Genomic DNA, 22,834 nt, shown 5'->3' with positions numbered 1-22,834 from the left:
AGTACCTGGGTTCAAATCCGATCTCAGACACTTAATAATTACCTAGCTGCGTGGCCTTAGGCAAGCCACTTAACCCCGTTTGCCTTGCAAAAAGAAAAAAACCTAAAAAAAAAGAAGAGCATTAAACTAAGCTGAAATGAGTCAGCTTCATAATGGGCAAAATTCTTGGGGCAACTAGGCTCTGTCACTGGTCAAAGAAGCATCAAAGTTGTTTATGATGTGAGGGTCAGAGAGGATATGATAGTTATAATCTACAACCTCATATAATCTTAGTTCTTCTTGAAAGAGATTTTGTGCCCTAAAGGAAGAATCTGTCTTCTCAGTGTTTTGCTATGTAGACCAAAACAACTCAGAATATTAAATTCTTAAGTTCCTATTAATTTCAGGTTTGATAAATTTTACAACCTTGTAGAATGGCTGATTTAGAAGAAGCATCTGAAAATGAAATATAAAGGAGCTAAGACTTATCAAAAGACATTCATGAGTTCTAAGGATGATCCCTAAATAGATGCTATCTTGGGCCATGTACCAATGTACCAATATGTACCAATATATGTACCAATAGAAATATATTTCCAAAAAAGGGAAGGTAATAATCTTATTCTATTTTGCATTGATAAGGCTAGATATGGAATCCTGTGTTTAATTCTGGATTTCAGATTATAAAGGAATACTACTGAACTAGAAGTAGTCCAGATGATGGTTCCTATATAACTGAAGTAATTTAAGACTATTGGGTGAAGAAAAGTTGAAGAATCTCAGAATGTTTATCTGTAGTGTAAAAAGAATATTAGGATTCATAGTAACAACCTTCATCTGTGTAGTCTGTTATGTAGAGATTTAGATTTATATGTCATACTGCAGAGTTGAACTAGGATCATGGGATTGTCATACACTAACTTTATATGGCATAGGAAGAGTCATATATGCTTCTATATGGCACAGAAAGGATCAGTGATTTCAATGATACAGAGGATTTCCAGGTAAGGAAATTCTCTCTACAGTACAGGTAGGTATCTTTTCTCTAATCTTAAGAGAGCTGCTAAAGATCTGAGAGGTTAAATAATTTATTCAGAGTCACAAAGCCAGGAGACAGAAAATTTAGACTTGAATTCAGGTCTTCTGAGTGTAGGGACCAGTGTTCTGTCTATTATTCCATGTATTTTTCATCTTTGCATGTCTTCAAGGCAATTATGATAGCATTTAAAAAGGACTTTCAAGTTTACATTGCCTTTACATACAATCTTTTGAGCTTGATGGTAAAATGCTAAACATTTAAGTAAAGTACTCTCTAAATGTGAGGTGTTTTTGTTTTTGTATTTAATTACTAGCTCCAAAAAAATAAAAAAAAATAATTAGTAGCTCCAATTTATAGATGAGAACTCAGAAACACGTAGTGATTTGCTTGTGGTTACAATGCAAGCAAGCATCAAGGTTGGGGTTTGTTTCAGACATATGGCAGAGTCATAATTCCTGCCCTCTAAAATGAGGAATTATGAAAAAATATCACTTACAATCCATCAACCCACAATAAGAATATCAATGCTGTAAAAATGCATAGCCAATCCTTGTTATTCTCACAAAAGCTATGGTTTGCCTACTTGTTATAGGATTATTCATGTCAGCAAAAAAGACAAAAAAAGACACAAGAAAGTGAAAAGAAATTCTTTTTTGTTGTATTGTCAACATCTCTGTTCAGGTCCCAATAAAAACTGCAAGATGAAGCTAGATCTTCCTTTTAAAAATTAAACAGTTAAAGACCAAAGAAGTAATGAGGAAGACAGAAAGCAAGAAAGCTAAGAGAAGAAAAAGGGAAAATTTGTATCACTTTAGAATAGGGGTTTTTATCCATGAACCCCCTAAGGAGAGAAGTTTCAGTAATCTGTATGGGGAAGAATAAATTATGCTTTTATTTTCATTAACTATTCAATAAAATTTAACTTTTTTACTGATTAAAATATGTTTTTGAGAAAAAAGTTCATAACTTCCTCAGAGTGCTAAAATCAAACCCTGCAATAGAGAGAATCCTGCTCATTCTATGACTGGAATGGGGTACAAGGACATAAGTTTGTAGGGTATATAACTCATATTGTGAACTCATGTTCAAACATAAGCATAAAAATGAATTGCAAAGTCAAATATGAATGTTTCTGATTTCTGGGTTAATTTGAATTTGAAAGTTGAATAATTAGCAATATTCTAATAAATGTATGAACCTTTTTTATTTTGATCATACTCCACAGCTGCATGTGTGAAGTACTTTATTCTTAAATCAGACTTCTAAAGAGGACTCAGAAAAAAAGTTTAACATTTAGAGAAACATTCAGTTTTTTATTTTGTTATTAATTGCAGAACTATTTTGTAGAAAACATATTCAGAGGAATTAAGTACCATTTATGAAAAGTATAGTAAGAATTTATAAAACTCTGATAACTTAGAAAAAAAATGAAAGGTCATTACCATAAACCTAAGTAATATGCTACTTTACCAAACAATTTCAGAGTATTTAGAGAAAATAGTTTTTCTAATTACTGACATAATACTTAGAATTTAAATGATAGAATTACAACTTGTAGAGTCTGAAGTTGTCCTATAAATTTCACTTGTGAAGAAAAAGAACATAATTTTGTTCTTTTATTTATTAGTACAGGAAAGCATTAATTGCTTTCTGTCATGCCCTCAAAGAAGTAAATTACTTAAATTTTAATTATTCCAACCATGAGCTGAGAGAATTCATTTTATATCATGATTATTTCAACAAAATCTGAACACAGACAGGAAGCTTTTTCTTTGCCACAGTAACAAAGACAAATGTTTTAACGACTGGAATCCCAACAAGCCTAGCAACCTACTTGAAATTTCAGCCATGGATTTTATGATATGAGATCTGAAGGATCTATGCAAAGTGATGTTTCCTTTCCTGCTGAGAAACAAATGAGTGCACCACTGTGCTCCTGACCCCAAACAGTGAGATTTGTAAAGTCACCACTTAACTCCCTGGAAGAAAAACCTTTCTCAAATAGTGGGGCTAGAATCTTTGGCAGCCTAAGGCTGAACAAATTAGAGCTAATCTGTTGAGCCACAGTGCTTGCCTGTGTTTCTTCCCTCCACCCTGAACCATAAGGAGGGTAGGAGATTGCTAAGCATTTCAATTGTAGAATTTCAGACTGGATAGATTACTGTCAAAATTTTAAAAATGGATACATGTATATATTTAAAAATTAAAGGAAAGTATTATTTTATTTGAAAGGTATAATCATTACAAAGTACTCCAAATCATGAGTTTTGAAAATATATGTTCTCTTGATACTTCTATTCATGTTTTCTTTAGAGGAAGCAGAGTGTAATTAGTTACTTTGCTAAGCTTTAAAGTCTTGATTTGTATAAATTTTGAATTACTCCCCAGAAGGCTTAGACTGAAGTACAAAGTCATAGTTCTATCACCTTGGAGATAAAAACTGTCACAAATTCTTAATTCATTCTCTCCCCCTCTCCCAACCCCTCTTCCTTCCTTCCTTCCTTCCTTCCTTCCTTCCTTCCTTCCTTCCCCCCGCCCCTCTCTTTAATCTGTCATGGTTACTTGACATAATCAAGCATTTCATGACCATCTCTTCAGCTGTGGAAGATCATGAAGTATGATGGGTAGAGAATGGGTCTAAGAGTAAAGGAAGATTTATGTTCAAATTCTGAAATCTTAATGCTCAAGGAAATTTTCTGACTTTAAATTTGCAGAGATGGTCCCAATTTGCAGTGGAATAGGGACTTTCTTCATCTAATTTTTTTGACTAATGAAATTTCAAGTTCAGTCCCTATTCCCTATTCCTATTTTTAATAGAAAGCAAAAAGAAAATATCATATATTAAAAGCAGCAGAATGAATAGACATTTAAATTCTCAGTGCTCAGTCCTGCCTCTTACTATCAGGGATCAGAAGGAGTATATGGCACAGGTTCTTTAGAAGCTTACAATTTACTTTGGTATAACAAGGCTAATATTAACATGTATGCAAGTAAAGGCCAAACCAACTCTTTTTTCAGACTCTTATTAAGAGTCATTGAAGCTTAGAGAAGGGAGAAAGATGAGTGTGGGTCAGTGTGAGTGGAAAAGGTTTTATTGAGATGGAAGGGCTTGAGAGATACTTTAGTGGATGGGCAGGACTAGTAAAAAGGGAAGGGGAGAGGCAGTATGTGAAGTCATGAATAAACATGTCAGGTTTGGCTCTGGCTATTTCAGGGAGGACATGGCTAGAAATATTAGTGGTGGTAGTTTATATAGGTCCTTTAATGCCAGGCTGATGGGTTTGGACTTAGTCCTATGGGCTATGAGTCGCTAAGGCTTTGTGTCTTGAAACTGTTAAAATGAATTGGAAAGTCATAATTTCTGACCCAACTTTTTCCCCTAGTGTTTCAGTTCCCCTATTTAGAGTCCACTGGTATTGCTTGGCATGTCAAACATTCATGAACACTTTTCTATGTGGAGGCATTGGAAAAAATAATAAAGTAAAATTATATAACTTATAACAGCAGAAACAAGTAAAACTGAACTCATTTTCAAAAATAATTTTCCTTTTCAATATTTAAATTTGACATGCTGTCTTTGCTTTTTCTTCAAACATACACATTTTATATCATATATAGTTTCTATTATCTACTTATTATAAAACAAATAAGAAATAATGAAATGACTACTTTATACAATCAATTTTTGACACAAACTCAGAGTCTCTCTCATCCTCTTTCTGTTCCTCCTACATTCCATACACCTAGTTTTGATGATTCTATCTTCAAAATCACTCTCACACCTGCTCCTTCCTTTTGATTTTCACTGCCACATCACTATTGCACATTTTCTTGTCTTGACTATTACAATAGAAATATGATCCTTTCTGGTTGTCTCTCTTCATCTAATGCATTCTCAAACTGTACTCTGATTAATCTCTCTATAGCAAGGCTCTGACCATGGCCATTCCCTGATCAAAAAATTCCAGTGGTTTCATGATGTCTATTAAAGATCTATTAAAGATCAAAGCCTTAGCTTGGTACCTAGGGTTGGGAAAGATAGAACAAAAGTTGGGATATGAAATGGGCAGTTAAGTAAAAGGGGGTATGAGAGCACCTGGTTACTTTCTGTAAACTATTGTGAATAATTATCTCCCATAGTTCTAAAAAGAATTTATAATCCTGAAAATTATCAAAGAGCTTTGAAATCAAAGGTCTGACCATGTCGTGTCCTCTCTTACAAAAACATTCCTTAACTTCTCACTGTCTCTAGGATACAGCCTAGCATTAAAATTTTTCATATATGTATATATATATATATATATATATATATATATATATATATATACCCTCCATCCCTAACCTAGATAATCTTATTTTACATTATTCCTATTTATTAACTCCCATGTTCATAGGATGAATAGTTTCTGTTTCCCTAAATCTGTACTACATCTTTTTTCAAAAATTTATTTATTTATTTTTAATTTTACAATTTTCCCCCTAATCTTGCTTCCTTCTCCCCACCCCCACCAAAGGCAGTCTGTTAGTCTTTACATTGTTTCCATGGTATACACTGATCTAAACTAAATATAATGAGAGAGAAAAATCATATTTTTAAGGGAAAAAAAAGAAAGTATAAGAGATAGCAAAATTATATAATAAGATAACATTTTTAAAGGTTTTAAAGGTAACCTGTGCCATATACTCCTTTAAATGTAACATGTCTTTGTTCTTTGTTTAAATTCCACAATTCTTTCTCTGGATACAGATAGTAGTCTCCATCACAGATACTCCAAAATTGTGCCTGATTGTTGCACTGATGGAATGAGCAAGTCCATTAAGGTTGATTATCAACCCCCATGTTACTGTTAGGGTTGTACTACATCTTCTATCTTGAACATTTGCCCCTGCTCTGACCAGAATATACTTCCCCCTTCAGAATTCTTGATTTCCTTCAAAGCTAAATCTAAGCTCCATCTTTCTCTACAGAACTTCTTTGATCTATTCCCCCATCCCCTTCATCCTCTGCCCCAATTGTTTGTTTTTTCTTTCTTGAAATTTCCTTCAAATATAATTGTGTCAAATAGACCACAAACTATGTGGCAGCACAAATTAGTTCACTGTCTTTGTATCAGCAAGGCACATAAATAAGGAGCTAAAAAGACGCTTGAAGTGAAGTCAATTCATTAAGAGGTCCTTTTAGTCTTGAGAATGGGCAATTATCCAAATATAGGTTAGAAAGTTTGATTCAAATTGCTAGTACTATTCTAAAATGTCTTATTAAATGAATGATTTGTGAGCATTTGGAAAGGAACTCAATGATTACTGAAAGACAACACAAAATTACTGAGAACAAGTCATACCATAAAAACCACATTTCCTTTTTTGATAGGGTTACCAGTCTGGTGTATTAAGGGGAAAAGAATAGGAGAATATACTCAGCAAAGCATTTGACAAAAATCAAAAAGCTTGTGGTGAGGTGGGTAGGATAATAATGAATTTAGAAGTAGATTTGAAATAAGACCCAGTGAATAATAGGAGCATTTCCAACAGAGTGTCACCAACTCTTAGTATAGAATATTACTGAGTAACCAACAGGCTAATCACTGGCACAAACTATGTCAATGTATATGATTTCAATATGGAAAACTAAAATGCTTGGGCCAACTCGTTGCTCTTTTAACAAGATATTTGTGTGCCATGTCTCCCCAAACTATTCCCTTAGAACAATGATCATTTCCATTTATTTGATGATTGCCTGGTAAAACCACAAAGTAGTTTTAATGTTAATATTTCTTATTATCAGTGATTTGGAAAATGTTTTCAAGTGGTCACTGATAACTTAATTCCTTTGAAAACTGTTCATATCCTTTGACTGTTTATTAGGGAATGATTCTTAGTAGGAGGGTCTCAATTTTTGTCTTTTTTTTTTTTACTTCTATAACCTCTTCCAAATGACCAAATTTCTCTCCACTCTCTCATCTATTACTATATACTGCCTTGAATGCTTAAATTTCAGCCATGAAAATAAATATTAGCCCCCATGATAGTATTCATAAATACTGGCTGTGGACCAAATATTGAGGTTTCAAATTCAGGGATGATTTAAAACTTAGGACAACATTCTTCACTGAAATGTTGAAGAACATTGTCCTAACCTCTGGGCCAAATACAAAATTGGAAATCACACTGTTTGGTCTAGGGCTAGTATTTATAAATATTACGACATGGGCTAATATTTATTTTCATGGCTGAATGAGGCACCTAAGGTAATATAAAGAAATATGTGAGAGTGTATAGGACAATGTTAATGCTGGGGAAAAATCATTAATAAGGAATAATACAGACATACATTTTCTTTCTCAGTTGATTTCATGAACGCTTATAAAAAGCAAACCCAATATTGGCACTCAAAGCTGAAACAGATACAGAATATTCCTTAGAATTTTGTACTAATAGATAACAACTAGTGCTGTTCACTCAGCAACCCTCTGGCATAATGCTTTTATTATGCAGCTTTCCTGTCGCACAACATTAAGCAAATCATCTAGCAATTTCTTTTGGCTGTCAAAGAAGCAAAGATTGAATCCATTTACATTACTGTGGTTCAAAACAGTGTACATTACATTAGAGGAGTGCAATAGATAATAAGCTATTTTTCCCCTCACTAAAGGAAAATATTTTGCAGCCATTGAGATAGACCATATTAAAAGTAAAATAAAACACTTTTCAAGCTTATCTATCACATTGGTGGATTTGCAGTTTTTACTTACATCAAGAGACCCTTCGTTTATGACGATCATGCCCATGTTCTTCTTCAAGAGTTTGCAAGAATGCCCTATAACCCAAAACATTGCAGATTAGGTGACTGGTATGTATTGAACTCTTGATAACTAACAGATGGTATAATTTTATAACTAAATCAAACTATAGTGAGATTTTGACATGGATTCTAGGGTTCAAAGGAAACGAATCAAAATGATTCAAAATCTCTGAGGAACTCAGGCATTTCACTAGGAAGGTAAGAAGGCTGAGGGCTGGTAAAGTAATAGTCTCAAAATATACCAAGGCTATTTTATGCAGGGGATGGTAGCCAGCTTTTCTCCATCTTCAATGCATGTGGCTCAGGAAAAGGTCTTCAATTACTAAAGGAGGGATTTGAGTTAGACATAGAGATCATTTCCTGCCCATAAAGGTTGCTATGTTTCTAAGAAGTTTACCAAGGGAAGTCCCTGAGTCTTTCTCTTCTGGAAATACTCAAGACAATCATCTATCAAATAATTTAGGTGCAGACTGGCTAGGATTGTTGGAGATGGACCAGATGATTAGATTTTTTTAAATTAAAGTATAGCCTCTTTGGAATAAGCTAATCATACAGTAAGCTCCTTAAAAATTGACTAAAACCATAGCTCTCATTATAGATTTTACTTCTTAATTATAATGAGTAACTACTTTTTTAAGGAAGGCAAAAGTAATTTTTATTTACTAGTCAAAAGGTCAAAATAAAATTGATTTTCAAGCAAACAGAATATATATAGTTTGGTATTTAAGGAGGCTTTTTCATTATTTCCAACTATACTTTCTTGTAATAATCTTGATAAAAATCTGCAGTAGTTCTATGCTCCTCAGAAATCACCATTCATTTTTTTTCCCACATAAGGCTTCCCAAAAGAATTACATATCCTGAGGAAATCCTGCTCTCTTCATCACAGGTTTAGATCCATTGCAACTTTTCTCTCTTGCACTCTAATTGTTTCCTTATTGTAGTCGTACTTTATTGTATATCATTATATTTGCATATATTATAGTTATAATTATATTATATTATTATATTTTTATTTTTCAAATACATTTCCCAATTCTTAGGGTCTTTCTTGCAATTTATACAATCTAAGACTTTTTCATGAGTCATTTACTTTTAATTAATTGCCAAATTTTTCTTTAATCTAATCTAATCTATTTCTTCCTAATCACCAAACAAATTACAACAAATCATTTTTAGTTTTACCTTTGGGAATGTTGATGAACTATTTTTAATCAATTTTATGGATGCAGTTACCTTGTTTACAATGAAAATGTGACAGAATCTTTTGTTTACAAAGCCACATGAGCTAGTTGTTCCCCTGTTCAAAGAAACATAAACTCATCCTCTCATTTGTATGGTGTGCAATGTTAGTCTTCTAAAAATGTCATTTTATACTTTCTGAATGTATTTGCTGTCAAGATGCAGTCACCTTTGGAAAAGGTTATTTGTACAAATCAATATGAGATGCCATGCTTAATTAAAGAGAAGTCAGAGGTTAGGTATTGATCAGAGGTTCAAGTGTTCTCAGACCACTTTCACATTTCCTTTGAAAAGAAAGTTATGATTTTCTGAATGTTAATGTACTATTGGGGACAATAGTACATTCACTTTTTCTTTTCTTCCTTTAATTAATATTTATTGTGTATTATTTCCTATGGAGAATTCTTACTGAGAGATTGGTAAATATGACATTAAAGATTTCTTTGATGTATGGATGAAATATAGCAATATTTTAAAAATATTTCCCCTGCCTTCAAAATATAACTGGAATCCAAAAATGAGAATCAGTCATAAGTAGAAAAGAACTGTCACAAGCAATTTCATCATTAATAGCTAACCATAAATAGGTGGCTATCTGGCTCCTGTGTAAATTGTGACAAGGGTGATGGCAGGCAGAGATGAGAAAAAAAGAAGCTAGTCTCCCCAGGCCAAATGTGTATATATCTATATCTATATCTATATCTATATCTATATCTCTATATCTATATCTATATATAAAATATGGTAGTATTCACTCCAATTTAAAAGTCAGTCAGCCAGAAATAAAGATAATTCTCCCTTTAAATTCTCTATCTCTTTCCACATCTCTTATTAAAAAAATTGAGATTCAAATCTTGAATGGCATTAATTACCAATATTAATGGCAGTTTCTTGCTTATCCCCTGTGAGGATCCAGATTTTGATGTCAGCTTTCATTAGAGTTTCTATGGTCTCAGGGACTTGATCTTGTAATCTGTCCTCAATGGCTGTGGCCCCAAGTAGCTGAAGATTCTAGAGAAATAAACAGTCAACAAGTTTAGGTGAATAGAGTGTTATTGTGAAATTCTCTTATATCCTCTAAATGTTAAAAATGAAATCTGACTCAAAGATGAAAAGATAATTTATTGACTTAGGAGGAGGTCCCTGTAAAAAGTGCCCAACATATTTATCCTCCTTTAAAAAGGACCTCTGAGTTTCAGAGAACTATTTGAGTCATACCATGGGACTCTTGAGTTTGTTGGTCACACTTCTAATTCCTCCTATGCTATGGAGAGAGAGATCAGACAGGGGAAAGGATGGGAATAGCTGGAAATCAGTTAAATCTGGGTCAGTAGCTGTTGAGGAACGGAAACAGATGCCTGTGGGGAAGATGATTGTAGCAGCAGCAGCAGCTGTGTGGCCTAACAGGCAAGGAAGTAAGAATGTTTGCAGATGTTACCCAATTGTAGGTTATTGCAAACACCAGGAAGACTATGGGAATAATACACTTAAGACCTGATGAGGAACAAATATCAGAGGCCAACCACAAATAGACAGCATTAGTCTTGAATGAAAATCAATATGTATTTCTCACATTTCCCCACACACCTGGTAGGGGATAGGTCAGAGGCTCAGGGTATTGTAGTAGTTTGTTTGCATCTGTCTCAAGATGATCATGAAAAGTGCACACACTTTCCTTCATTGCTATTAAAACACCATGGATTGCTGAGTGAGGTGAGCAGAACCAGGAGAACATTGTACACATTAACAGCAACACTGTGAACTGATCAACTATGATGGACTCAGCTTCTCTCATCTGTTCAGTGATCCAGGATAATCCTGAGAGACCTGCTAAGGAAAATGTCATCCACATCCAGAAACAAAAACTACTAATATGGAGCAAGGCATATTATGTTCACTTTTTAAAATTTCTTTGATATGTTTTTCTTTCCTATGATTTTTCCCCTTTAGCTCTAATTCTTTTTTTTAAATATGACTAATATGGAAATATTTAGAAACATGATTGTACATGTACAACCTATGTCAGATTACTCCCTTCATTGGGAAGGGAAGAGAGAAGGAAAAAATGTGGAATTCAAAAGCTTTCAAAAGAATGAATGTTGAAAACTATTTTTGCATGTAATTGAAAAAAAATAAAAAATTTTAAAAAATGTATTTTAGTAATATACCAAAAACCATCACCATCATCTATCAGAAATCATGAAGATTGACGATCACAGTTGTAAGTTTCCTGGTAGATATAAGGTTCATGGATTTAGAGCTAGAAGGGGCTTCAGAGGTCATCTAGTCCACTGCCCCTTGTTTAAAAAAGATGAAACCAAAATGCAGAGAAGTGAAACAATTTCTTCCAGGTAGTGAACTGTATCAAAACCAGATTCAAAGGCATGTGTTCTGAATTTGGAGCTAGTGTTCTTTCTTCTTCCCTCTATTCCTCTTTCTCCACCCTAGATTACTGTCTTAGTAAATTACTAATTTAATATCATACCTTCAGTTTAAATAGAGGTTACCACAGAAACCTCCATTTAAATAATGATTAAATTCAATAAACATACATTAAGTAGTTCCTATATGAAAGGCACTGTGCTAAGGTAAAGGAGGTAGAAAGACAAAAAGGAACAAAACTTGGTCCTTAAAGAGAATTAACTATTTGTGGGGAGGGTTATAAGTAAATGTTTCATGAAGGAGATGACACTTAAGTTAAACCTAAAGGAAGATAGAGATTGAGATGCAGAGATGAGGAAGAAGTATATTATAGGCATGATAGATGATCTGGATTAATTCATTTTATAATTCTTTGTTCCCTTTATATGAACTCATGTAACAACTTTCTCCTTAAATATGATTTTGGAAACTGTTCTTCTATATCCCCAGACAGCTGATTCTGTGAAGAAATTGAGGATAGCAATTGGAATGGGGGACTTTCCATGCTTTCCACTACTAATACCAACTGATGTCTAACTGCTATCTTTGTAGGAAGCAGACCAGTGTAAAGACACACTGTGGGAGAAACAGGGGAAGAACGTTGCAGGTATGTCAAACCATGGTCCACCATTCTTAACCATCTTCCCTTAATCTCTAGTGGAAACAGAGTAGTAGTGGTCAAGAGTCCTTCAAATAATAGCACTTCTTAAATCCCATAGCTATTAATGAGAGCAATTCTTTTTTCCTCTCTCCCTTCCTTCTTTTCCATAATAATAATAATAACAACAACAATAATAATAATAATAATTATTATTATTATTATAGGCAATAACAACTTAAACATGCCTGCCTTTTCCTGGAAATTATTCACTGTCCAATCACAATTCATTCAATATTCATAATTCACATTTCTGCAGTATGTTAAAGTTTACAGTTAACCCTGTGAGATAGGTTATGCAAGTATTGTTATCATTTAAGTCAGACTTGCTCAGATCCATTTAGTTCTTCTCTTTCCAAGAACAACAAAATGACAGATATCCCCTGTTTACAAAAGAACTTATCTAATGCAAAAGAAAGATATATGTAAGAGAAATGTATAAATATATATGCTTAATACCATTATATCTCTTCAGTGAGCTATTATACTATTGACAAGAGATTGTAAGAATAAATAACAAAGATTCAGATTAAAATACAAAAGTTAAAAGAACATGCTTTGTTAGAACTCCATGCGAGGAAGGAACTCAAGTAACAGTACCAATATTGATATAACTATAATCAATGATTAATTATATGTATCACTTTAAAATTTACAAAATGCTTTATGTATGCTATTTCATTTGAACCCTACCACAATATTGTGCACCAGTTGCTATTATTATGCTCATTTTAATACACAAGGAAACCAAGGTTGAAATAGATAAAATGATTGCCAACTATTAAATACATGAAGCAGGATTTGAATTCAGGGTTTTTTGACTCCAAGACCAGCACCTTTTCAATAAGATAACTAGCTGTCATACAAAGCCTAAATTTGAAGTTGGAAGACTGACTTTTTCAGCTAATTGTGTGATTGTAGGCAAGTTATTTACCATATGGGCCTCAGTTTCCTCTTCTGCAAAATGAATGAGTTGGACTAGATGATTTCAGAAGAGTCCAACAGATTCAAATACAGTCTACTTATTACTGTATCTCTGGAAGTGACAAAGGATGAATGAAACCCCCGAGATGATACTAAGATACATTTAAAAATTATGTATGTCTAAACTTCATTTTTTCTGTTAATTAATTTTTCAATTAGGCTTTCATATTCTCTTTCACCTACATAGCACCATGATGAAAAGAAAACAAAATACTCTTAACAAATATATATAATCTAGCAAAACACATACATATACTTTATATCATCAACATGCAAGATCCATTCAGCCTTGGTCCTCATATTTCACCATTTCCCCTTGCTCCTCTAATTTGAAGAATGGATTATGAACCACGAATCCTTCATTTGTAGAGAAGCCCCAGCCTGTCATCTCTTCATTTTCCTCTCTTGGTCCTCTTTGAACTTTATCATGACCCTTCCCCCCAACACTTGATACCTTCTTTCCTCCTATCAATCCCCTGCTTTTTAACTTCCTTGTATGCATTGTTTTCTATCTTAGAATGTAAACTCCTTGAGGGCCAAGTCTATCTTTTTTTGGTATCAAAGAACATGACTTATAGTAAGTGCTTAGTAAAAAATGACTGGTTTAATTTAATTTAAACAAGTCTGGTTAACTTACAGAGTTTCTAGAATAAGGTTCACTAATTGGAAAGCTTCACATACTTATTCCTTTGTATCTTTGGGTATTATTTATTTTATGAGATTCTTCCACAATAGACTGTGTTGGATCTGGGAATTCACATTTCAATGGACATTAGAGACAAGATTTGAACTTTGACCCCTTTCCCTAATAATACCACCAGTGCATTTATGCCTTAACCAATTCCATTCAAAATACATATTACCTTACACAGATGGCTACTAATGTGCACCATGGGAATTACATATTTAGTGAGTGGAGAAACATGTGAAAATCTCAATAGTATTCATGGAATAATAATAATAATTAAAAAGACATATACACAAACCTAACATTTTTTTTTTCAAAATGCCACAACATCAATAATTATAAAGGTTCTTGGTTCAGGAATAATTGATGTTACTTATGTTTAGCTATAATAGTAAATTCATTTAAAAATATTTATTGGTTCAGAAAGCCCCCAGCTAATTACCTTTTAAAAATATTCAGATAATTTATGCAGATTTGAAAAGGACACATTAAATGTAAATTATTCTTTCCCACCTTACAATAGATGGTTAACCTCATGCTAAGTGTTTAATGTTATTTGGCAAAATATCATATGACAGATTTATAAATTAACTGGAAAAATAATACATATTTTACTAGAAAACAGATTCTCAAAATGACTTATTTCCATATTAGTAAATTTTCAAAGGAACAAGTTTTGTATACTGCAAAAGACCAGTTTGATATATGCCTACAAATGAAAAAGTAAAATATGCCAAATTGACCAAAGCATAGCTATTTCTTTAATCTACATTCTACAGCCTTTTCTGTGATGGTCCCTAAACTACAAAGAAGCAATACTTAAAATGTTTTTCTTTGTTCCAAATAGGTGTGAATAACAAAGGAATTATTCTGTTTCTAAATACTAAATGAGAGGAAAACTTAAAGAAAATAAAACAGAAAACAGTAAATATTAGAAATTAAGAAAAAAAGGAATTTAATTCAACTCAACAAAATTTTATCAAGTGCTTAATTTTTGAAAGTAACTTGATGCAAAAATGAAAAACATTTAGAGTTCCTTTCTTTCAAGGAATTTAAAAGAAAGGAAAACCAGAAATAAGAAATAAATAAAAATAAAGACAAAGTTTGCTCAATGAGTCAGTCTGCATAATTGTAGGTTGAATACATTTAAGAGTTATAGCTTCCAAGAATTAGGAGATGACAGTCTCTCTCAATTCTCCTACAGAAAGACCACATCATGGAGTTGAGGAATATCAGAACCTCCACTCTATTTCTTCCCATTCTCGTTTATTCAATTTTCCTCTCTCCTTTCACCCTGTCCCTGTTCAAAAGTGTGTTGTATCTGAGTATCCTGTCTCACAATCTTCCCTCTTTTCTATCACCTATTCACCCCTTCCCATCCCTTTCCTCTCATTTTTCCTCAAGGAAGATAGATTTCTAGACCCTATTAAGAGTGTATGTTATTTCATCTCTGAGCCATTTCTGATGAGAATGCTCACTCATTCCCCCTTGCCTTTGCCTTTCCCTGTTCCACTCCATCGAAAACCTGTTTATTGCCTCTTTTGTGAAATTTCTTCTTCATCTCCTTTCCCTTCCTCCCAGTACTTTTCTACACACACACACACACACACACACACACACACTTCTTCTAACAGCTCTTATAAATGAGAAAGTTCATATGAGTTATCAAAATCTTTTTCCCATGCAGGAATACAAACAGTTCAACATCATTAAGTTCACCCATAGTTAGTCCTTCTTGTCCACCCTTTCTATGTTCACCTGAATTCTGTACTTGGAGATCAAACTTTCTGTTCAGCTCTTGTTGTTTAAATAGGAAAGTTTGAAAGTCCTCTGTTTCATTGAAAGTCCATCTTTTCCCCTGAAAGAGGATGTTCAGTTTTGCTCGGGGAGTGGATTCTTGGTTGTAAACCAACATCTTTTGCCTTCTGGAATATCATATTCTAATACCTATGAGCCCTTAATGTAGATGCTGCCAGATCCTGTGTAATCCTAACATGGAGCCTCAGTAGTTAAGTTGTTTTGGCAGCTTTTAGAATTTTTTCTTTGATTTGGGAGTTTTGGAATTTGGCTACAATATTCCTGGAAGCTTTTCTTTTGGGATCTCTCTCGGGAGGTAACTGATCAATTCCTTCAATTTCTATTTTATCCTCTGCTTCTAGGATCTCAGGGAAATTTTGCTGTATTATTATTTTTTTTTTGCAAGGCAAATGGGATTAAATGGCTTGCCCAAGGCCACACAGCTAAGTAATTATTAAGTGTCTGAGACCGGATTTGAACCCAGGTACTCCTGACTCCAAGGCTGGTGCTTTATCCACTACACCACCTAGCTGCCCCTGTATTATTTCTTGAAAAATGAAGTCTGGGTTCTTTTCCTGGTCATATCTTTCAGGTAGCCCAATAATTTTAAAATTATTTCTTCTGGATTTGTTTTTGAGGTCAGTTGTCTTTCCAATGAGATATTTCACATTTTTTTTTTCTAATTTTTGGCTTTTGGGGAAGAGTTTTCTTTCTTCCTGATTTCTTGTGAAGTTATCAGCTTCCTTTAGTTCCATTCTGCATTTTAAGGAGTTATTTTCTTCAGAGAACTTTATTATCTCCTTTTCCAGCTGGGAAATTCTGCTTTTTAAAGCATTCTTCTCCTCATTTGCCTTTTGTTTTACTTTTCCCATTTGGCCTAAACTAGTTTTTAAATATTCTTTTCTTCAGTATTTTTTTTTGTATTTCTTTCATCAACTTGTTGATTTGATTTTCATGATTTATCTATATTGCTCTCATTTCTACTCCCAATTTTTCCTACACCTCCCTTAATTGCTTTTCAAAGTCATTTTTGAGCTCATCCATAGTCTGAGTCCATTTTCTATTTCTCTTGGAGGTTTAGGATATGGAAGCTTAGATTTTTGTCATCATCTGTGTAATGTGTTTTGATCTTCCATGGGACTAAAATAATTTTCTATGGTCAGATTCTTCTTTTTCTGTTGCTTACTCATTTCCTCAGTCCAAGACTAATTTACAGCACTTCCAAGGCTTTGGGTTTATTTTTTTTTTGGGGGGGGGACATCCCACTGGGACTTTTATTCCTCCAATGTCTTATGCTCTTTTGCCTGTGCTTTGATATGTAGATGACCACAGCACTCTCCTCTGCCCTGGAGCTGTGAGGCTATCTCAGTAGGGAAGTCCAAACTGCAATCTGGATCTACCTGTGGGAAAACAGCAGAGTCTTGCCCCCAGGGAGAGCAGAGAAATTTCTGCAGTCTCTCCTGACCCCCCTTTACCATCTGTGGGCTGTGCTCTGGAGGTGCAGGCTGGTTTCTCCTGATCTTTGTTCCAGGTTCTGCAGCCTGTGCTCCTCACTCCACACTCATTCTGGTGTAGCAGAATTCTCTCACCCTCCCTTCAAGCTGTTCCCGGGCTGCACTGCAACTGCTACTTTTTCCAACTCCCAGTATTGGTGAAACATACCTTTCCCACACAACTTCTAAGTTATCTTGGACTGGGAAAATTTATCACTTGGTCTTTCTGTGGGTTCTGCCCCTCTAAATTTTTGGCTAGAATCATAATTTGATGGCTTTTGGAGTTTTGTGGGGGGTGGGAGTTCCCAGGAAATGCTGCCTTCACGCCCCTCTTGACTCTTATAAGCAATATATTAGGCCCTTCTTCCTCTCCTTTCTCTTTCTCCCAGTACTTTCCTTTATCACCCATTGACTCCATCTTTTCACTATATTATACCATTATATTCAGCTCCTTCCTGTGTCTTATCTATATATAAAAAGGACTTCAATGGCAATCTATTCTCTAAAGTCTAAATCTATTCTCTAACTAAAAAAGTAACCCCTCAAAAGTAGTTTAACAAATAGTCTCCTGGTTTTTCCAGAGACAGTCATTTATTCCACTTTTGAGGATCTGTAATCTTGAAAAATTTTTCTTTACCCAAGCCTAAAGTGTTTCTTTACAACTTGCACCTACTATACGTAACTTTGTACTCTGGGGTCAACAAAAATACAATTATCCTTTCTTCCACATGAGAACTCTTCAAATATTAGTAAATATTTATTATATCTTCCTTAATTCTTCTGTTCTACAAGTCAAACACCATTGTTTCTTGTTGGGACCCATTATGTGTGGGAGCACTGTGAATTATCTTCACCTGGCATCCTTAAATACCAGAGTCTTATCCTACTAAATGCAATGGGAGTGGGAGTGGATTAGAGACTGGAAAGGTATTTAGGCATTGGTGTTTTGGTATTTTGTCTGGAACTATCACTAACCCATATCTCTGAAGATCAGCTATGGTATCTCGCAACATTTCTTCCAATATTTCACTATTTTAATGAGATGCCAAGATGTCATCCATATAATGTAAAAAAATACGTATCTTTATATTTATTCCTAACCACCTTTCATGCTTCATGCACAAAATATTGGCATATAGTAGGATTGTTTTTGATTCTGTGTGGCAACACCTTTCAATGATAACTATCATAAGGAGCTCTAAGATTTGTGTTGGGAATGGAAAAGGCAAATTTCTCAGTCTTATGGGTGAATGGGAATAGAACAGAAACAATCTTTAATGTCAATCACCCACAATGGTTGCTCTTTCGGAATCATGTTAGGGGAAGATAATCCCACTTGTAAAGCACCCATGTCTTTCATTGCCTCATTGATCTTTTGTAAATCTGTGAACATCCTCCATTTTCCTGACTTTTTTTTTATAGCAAACATAGGGAGTTCCAAGGGCTGTAACTTTTTTTCAACATACCCTTGTTCTAATTGTTCCTTAATTATATCTTTTAAAGCTAAAATCTTTTTCTTCTGTAAGGGGCCACTGTTCCACCCATATACGTTGTGGATTCTTCCATTCAAATTTAAAATAGGTACATTGATACTTCCAGACTCAACAGCAGCCCCAATCAAAGAATCTGTGCTAATTTTTGCCCCTAATTGACATAATATATCTCTTCCCCATAATATTCTAGGGATTCCTTCAACTATGAAAGGAGTGACAGTCCCTGCTTTATTTTCTTTTCTCCATTTCAAGGGTTGACAAGAAGTTTCTGTTTCCTGTCTACCTCCAATGGCTACTAGGTTAGTATAGGCAGCCTGTTTAGGCCAAGCTTGTGGCCAGTTCTGTATGGGAAACTAAATCCCATCTGCCCCAGTTTCAATCAAGCCTAGGAAAGCAATTCCTTCTATTTAGATAACACAAAGAGGTTTTTCTGAAGAAATTGTAGTTGTAAACATAATTTCATTGTGGTTTCTCTGTTTTGACCCCTTTTTTTAATTCACCTTCCTTTCTATTTATACCAGATCTTGAAGAAACACATAACTGAGCTATGCATCGGTTCTCATTTATGTTGCTATCTTCATCATCATTAGCATTCATTATTGCAATAGAGAAAATTTCCCTACTCACGTACTTTATTAAAGGTATAATGTGAGTATACTCTGGATTTGGTGGAGCCAAAATGATTGCAAACTCCTCATCCATTAATTGTAAAGGGGGAATAGGTACTTCAGTAGAAACATGGGGCGGGACCCTAGATTTTCCAGTACTTTGGATAATTAATAGTTTGATATGGGTCAGCTTCCTGCCAACGCTGCATACTGGGTTTTCCCATTCCATTCTTCTGTTGGTCTTGAGCTGTCAAACCCCATGATTGTTTTTGAGGGATCCCTGGGAGAGGGCCCCTTTCTCTGTTTAAATTTCCTTGTCTACATTCTGATGCCCAGTGTCCTGCCTTTTTACACTTTGGGCATGGAGTTTTAGGATGATATGCCCTGACCTTTCTGGGTTTAGCTCCTTGGGCACACCAACAATCTATCTTCAAATGTCCAGGTTTCCACAAACAAAGCAAATCCATTTCTCTTCATTTCTCATGTGCATATCAGCAAACGCCTCTGTCATTAATTTTGTATGATATACTTGAGATCCTAATCTGTCACATCTTTGAATCATTTCCTCAATGGTGGCATCCCTTCTTAAGCCAATCATTGATTTCTTACAACCTTTGCATTAGCCCATGCTAATTATTTTATTAATAAATCTATTCCTGTTTTATCTCCTAAAGTTCTTCCTACTTCCTCCTGTAACTGGGCAAAGAAATCTACAAAAGCTTCATCATTTCTTTATCTAATAACTGCAAATGGTTCTGTCTTATCATTTTGTATTGGAATGTCTCCAAGAATTCTTTACACAGGTAGCAATTCTTTCATATGTCTCTAACTCATAATATAGTTGGTCTCCATTGTTGAAAAACTGACCTGTGCTCAAGGACACCAGGTGAAGATAATTCACAATGCTCCCATACACAATAGTTCCCAATAGTGTCTCACAATCATTTCCTATATGAAAGGTTCTAGAAGCATCTCATGATACTGGTCACTTTTCACTGAACAACTTCTGGTTTGTTGATGTTCTTCCTAAAAAAAAAGCAGGATCTAGAATGGAATATGATTCTACAGGTAAAATATGCTCCAGACAACCTGAATTGGATCATTGTCTCTCAAATCCTGGACTCTTTTATTTTTGAGAGAGAAAAAAAATGCTCTTAAGTCTGTGTTCAGATTCTAATGGCTCTGTCTCTGGAATGAATTGCCCTCTTTATCATGAGTTTACCAATGAAGTTGCTTCAATATTTTCCCCACAGTTGCTATTACTAACTGTAATTTACCTCTACTCTATTTCCTCCCACTCTCATTTATTCTATGCTCTCTCTCCTTTCACCCTGTCCCTGTTCAAAGTATGTTGTATCTGAGTATCCTCTCTGACAATCTTCCCTCTCTTCTATCACCTATTCCCCCCCCTTCCCAACCCTTTCCTCTCATTTTCTCTAGGGTAAGACAGATTTCTCTACTATATTAAGTGTGTATGCTATTTCTTCTCTGAGCCATTTCTGATGAGAATGAAGGCTCACTCATTCTCCCTTGCCTTCCCCCATTCTACTCCATTGAAAAAGCTTCCTCTTGACTCTTATATGCAATACCTTAGCTCCATCGTCCTCTCCTTTCTCTTTCTCCCAGTAATTTCCTTTATCACCCATTGACTCCATCTTTTTACTATATCATTATATTCAGCTCCTTCCTGTGTCTTGTCTATATACTCTCCTTCTAATTGCTTTATAAATGAGAAAGTTCATATGAGTTATCAGTATCTTCTTCCCATGAGGGAATACAAACAGTTCAACATCATTAAGCTCCTCATAGTTAGTCCTTCTGGTCCACCCTTTCTGTGTTCACCTGAATTCTGTACTTGGAGATCAAACATTCTGTTCAGATGTGGTTGTTTAAATAGGAAAGTATGAAAGTCCTCTGTTTCATTGAAAGTTAATCTTTTCCCCTGAAAGAGGATGTTCAGTTTTTCTGGGTAGTTGATTCTCGGTTGTAGACCAAGCTCTTTTGCTTTCTGGAATATCATATTCCAAGCCCTACGAGCCCTTAATATAGATGTTACCAGATCCTGTGTAATCCTGACTATAGAGGCATAGTAGTTGTTTGTTTTTAGTATTTTCTCTTTGACTTGGTAATTTTGGAATTTGGCTATAATAATCCTGAAAGTTTTTCTCTTGGGATCTATTTCAGGAGGTGACTGGTGAATTCCCCTAATTTCTATTTTACCCTCTGCTTCTAGGATCTCAGGGCAATTTTGCTGTATTATTTCTTGAAAAATTAAATCTAGACTCTTTTCCTGGTCATAACTTTCAGGTATCCTAATGATTTTTAAATTATCTCTCTTGGATCTATTTTAAAGGTCTGTTGTTTTCCCAGGAAGATATTTTACTTTTTCTTCTAATTTTTTGGAAGTTTTATTTCTTCCTGATTTGTTGCAAAGTTATCAGCTTCCTTTAGTTCCATTCTTCATTTGAAGGAGTTATTTTCTTCAGAGAGCTTTTTAATCTCCTTTTCCAGCTGGCCAAGTCTGCTTTTGAAGGCATTCTTTTCTTCATTTGCCTTTCATGTTGTTTTTTCCATTTGGCCTAAACTGCTTTTAACATATTATTTTCTTCAGTACTTTTTGTATTTCCTTCACCAAGCTGCTGATTTGGTTTTCATCATTTATCTGCATTGCTCTCATTTCTCCTTCCAATTTTTCCTTTATTTCCCTTGTTTTTCAAAGTCTTTCTTGAACTCATCCATAGCCTGAGCCCATTTTCCATTTCTCTTGGAGGCTTTGGGTACAGAAGTTTTGATTTTGTCATCTTCTAAATCTTCAATGGGACCAAAGTAATTTTTTTATGGTCAGAGTCTTCTTTTTTCTTTTGTTTGTTCATTTCCATCAGCCTATGACTGATTTACCACACTTCCAAGGCTTTGGGTGGCTTTTGGGACAACCCAGAGGGACATTAATTCCTCCAAGATATAATGAGTGGCTCTGACTGCTCTCTTGCCTGTGCCTTGGGATGTGGATGATCACAGGCGCTCCCCTCTGCCCTGTAGCTGTGGGAGAGTCCCTGCTCGGCTATTGTGGTATGAGAGCCCAAACTTCAACCTGGATTTGGGTGTGGGCAAACAACTGAGTCCTGTCCACAGGAGACCAAAGATACCTATGCAGCCCCCCCTGACTCCCTTACCATCTGTGGACTGTTCTCTGGAGGTGCAGGCTGTCTTCCCTGGTTCCCGCTGCAGATTCTCATTGCAGGGCTGCTTTGAGGCTATGCTTGTTCTACACTCATTCTGGTGTGGCAGAGTTCTCTCACCACCCTTCAAGCTGTTCCTGGTGATTTCCGGGACAGGAGGTCTGGAAACATCACCTCTGCCACAGACCCAGGCCCCTGGCCCAGCTGAGCTGCAGCTGTGCTTCCCAGTGGCTTTTTCCAATCCCCCAGTCCTTGTGAAAGAGACCTTTCCTGAAGAACTTATAAGTTGTCTTGGACTGGGAAATTGTATCACTCAGTCTTTCTGTGGGCTCTGTCCCTCTAAATTTTGGGTAGAATCATAATTTGACAGTTTTTGGAGTTTTTCTGGGAATTCCTGCCTTCATGATGCCATCTTGGCTCCACCACCATCCCGGATGCTCTTAAAGATTTC

General features: G+C 35.0%; 1 protein-coding gene across 6 annotated transcripts in view; it reads right to left on the bottom strand.

Annotated features, from left to right (window-relative positions):
- Positions 1-22,834, bottom strand: part of ATP8A1 (ATPase phospholipid transporting 8A1) — a 290,003-nt gene that overhangs the window by 107,260 nt on the left and 159,909 nt on the right. For all 6 annotated transcript variants that reach the window (XM_074229523.1, XM_074229525.1, XM_074229524.1 and 3 more), the window contains 2 exons: positions 9,935-10,073; positions 7,771-7,835 (listed from right to left, as the gene is read on the bottom strand). In XM_074229523.1, coding sequence (XP_074085624.1) covers positions 7,771-7,835; positions 9,935-10,073 — 204 coding nt within the window. The remainder of the gene's footprint in view (positions 1-7,770; positions 7,836-9,934; positions 10,074-22,834) is intronic.

Source organism: Macrotis lagotis, chromosome 3, assembly GCF_037893015.1.
Source record: "Macrotis lagotis isolate mMagLag1 chromosome 3, bilby.v1.9.chrom.fasta, whole genome shotgun sequence".
Lineage (NCBI taxonomy): Eukaryota > Metazoa > Chordata > Mammalia > Peramelemorphia > Peramelidae > Macrotis > Macrotis lagotis.
The sequence above is the reverse complement of the archived record's forward strand: the minus strand, read 5'-3'. Positions and strand labels throughout refer to the sequence as shown.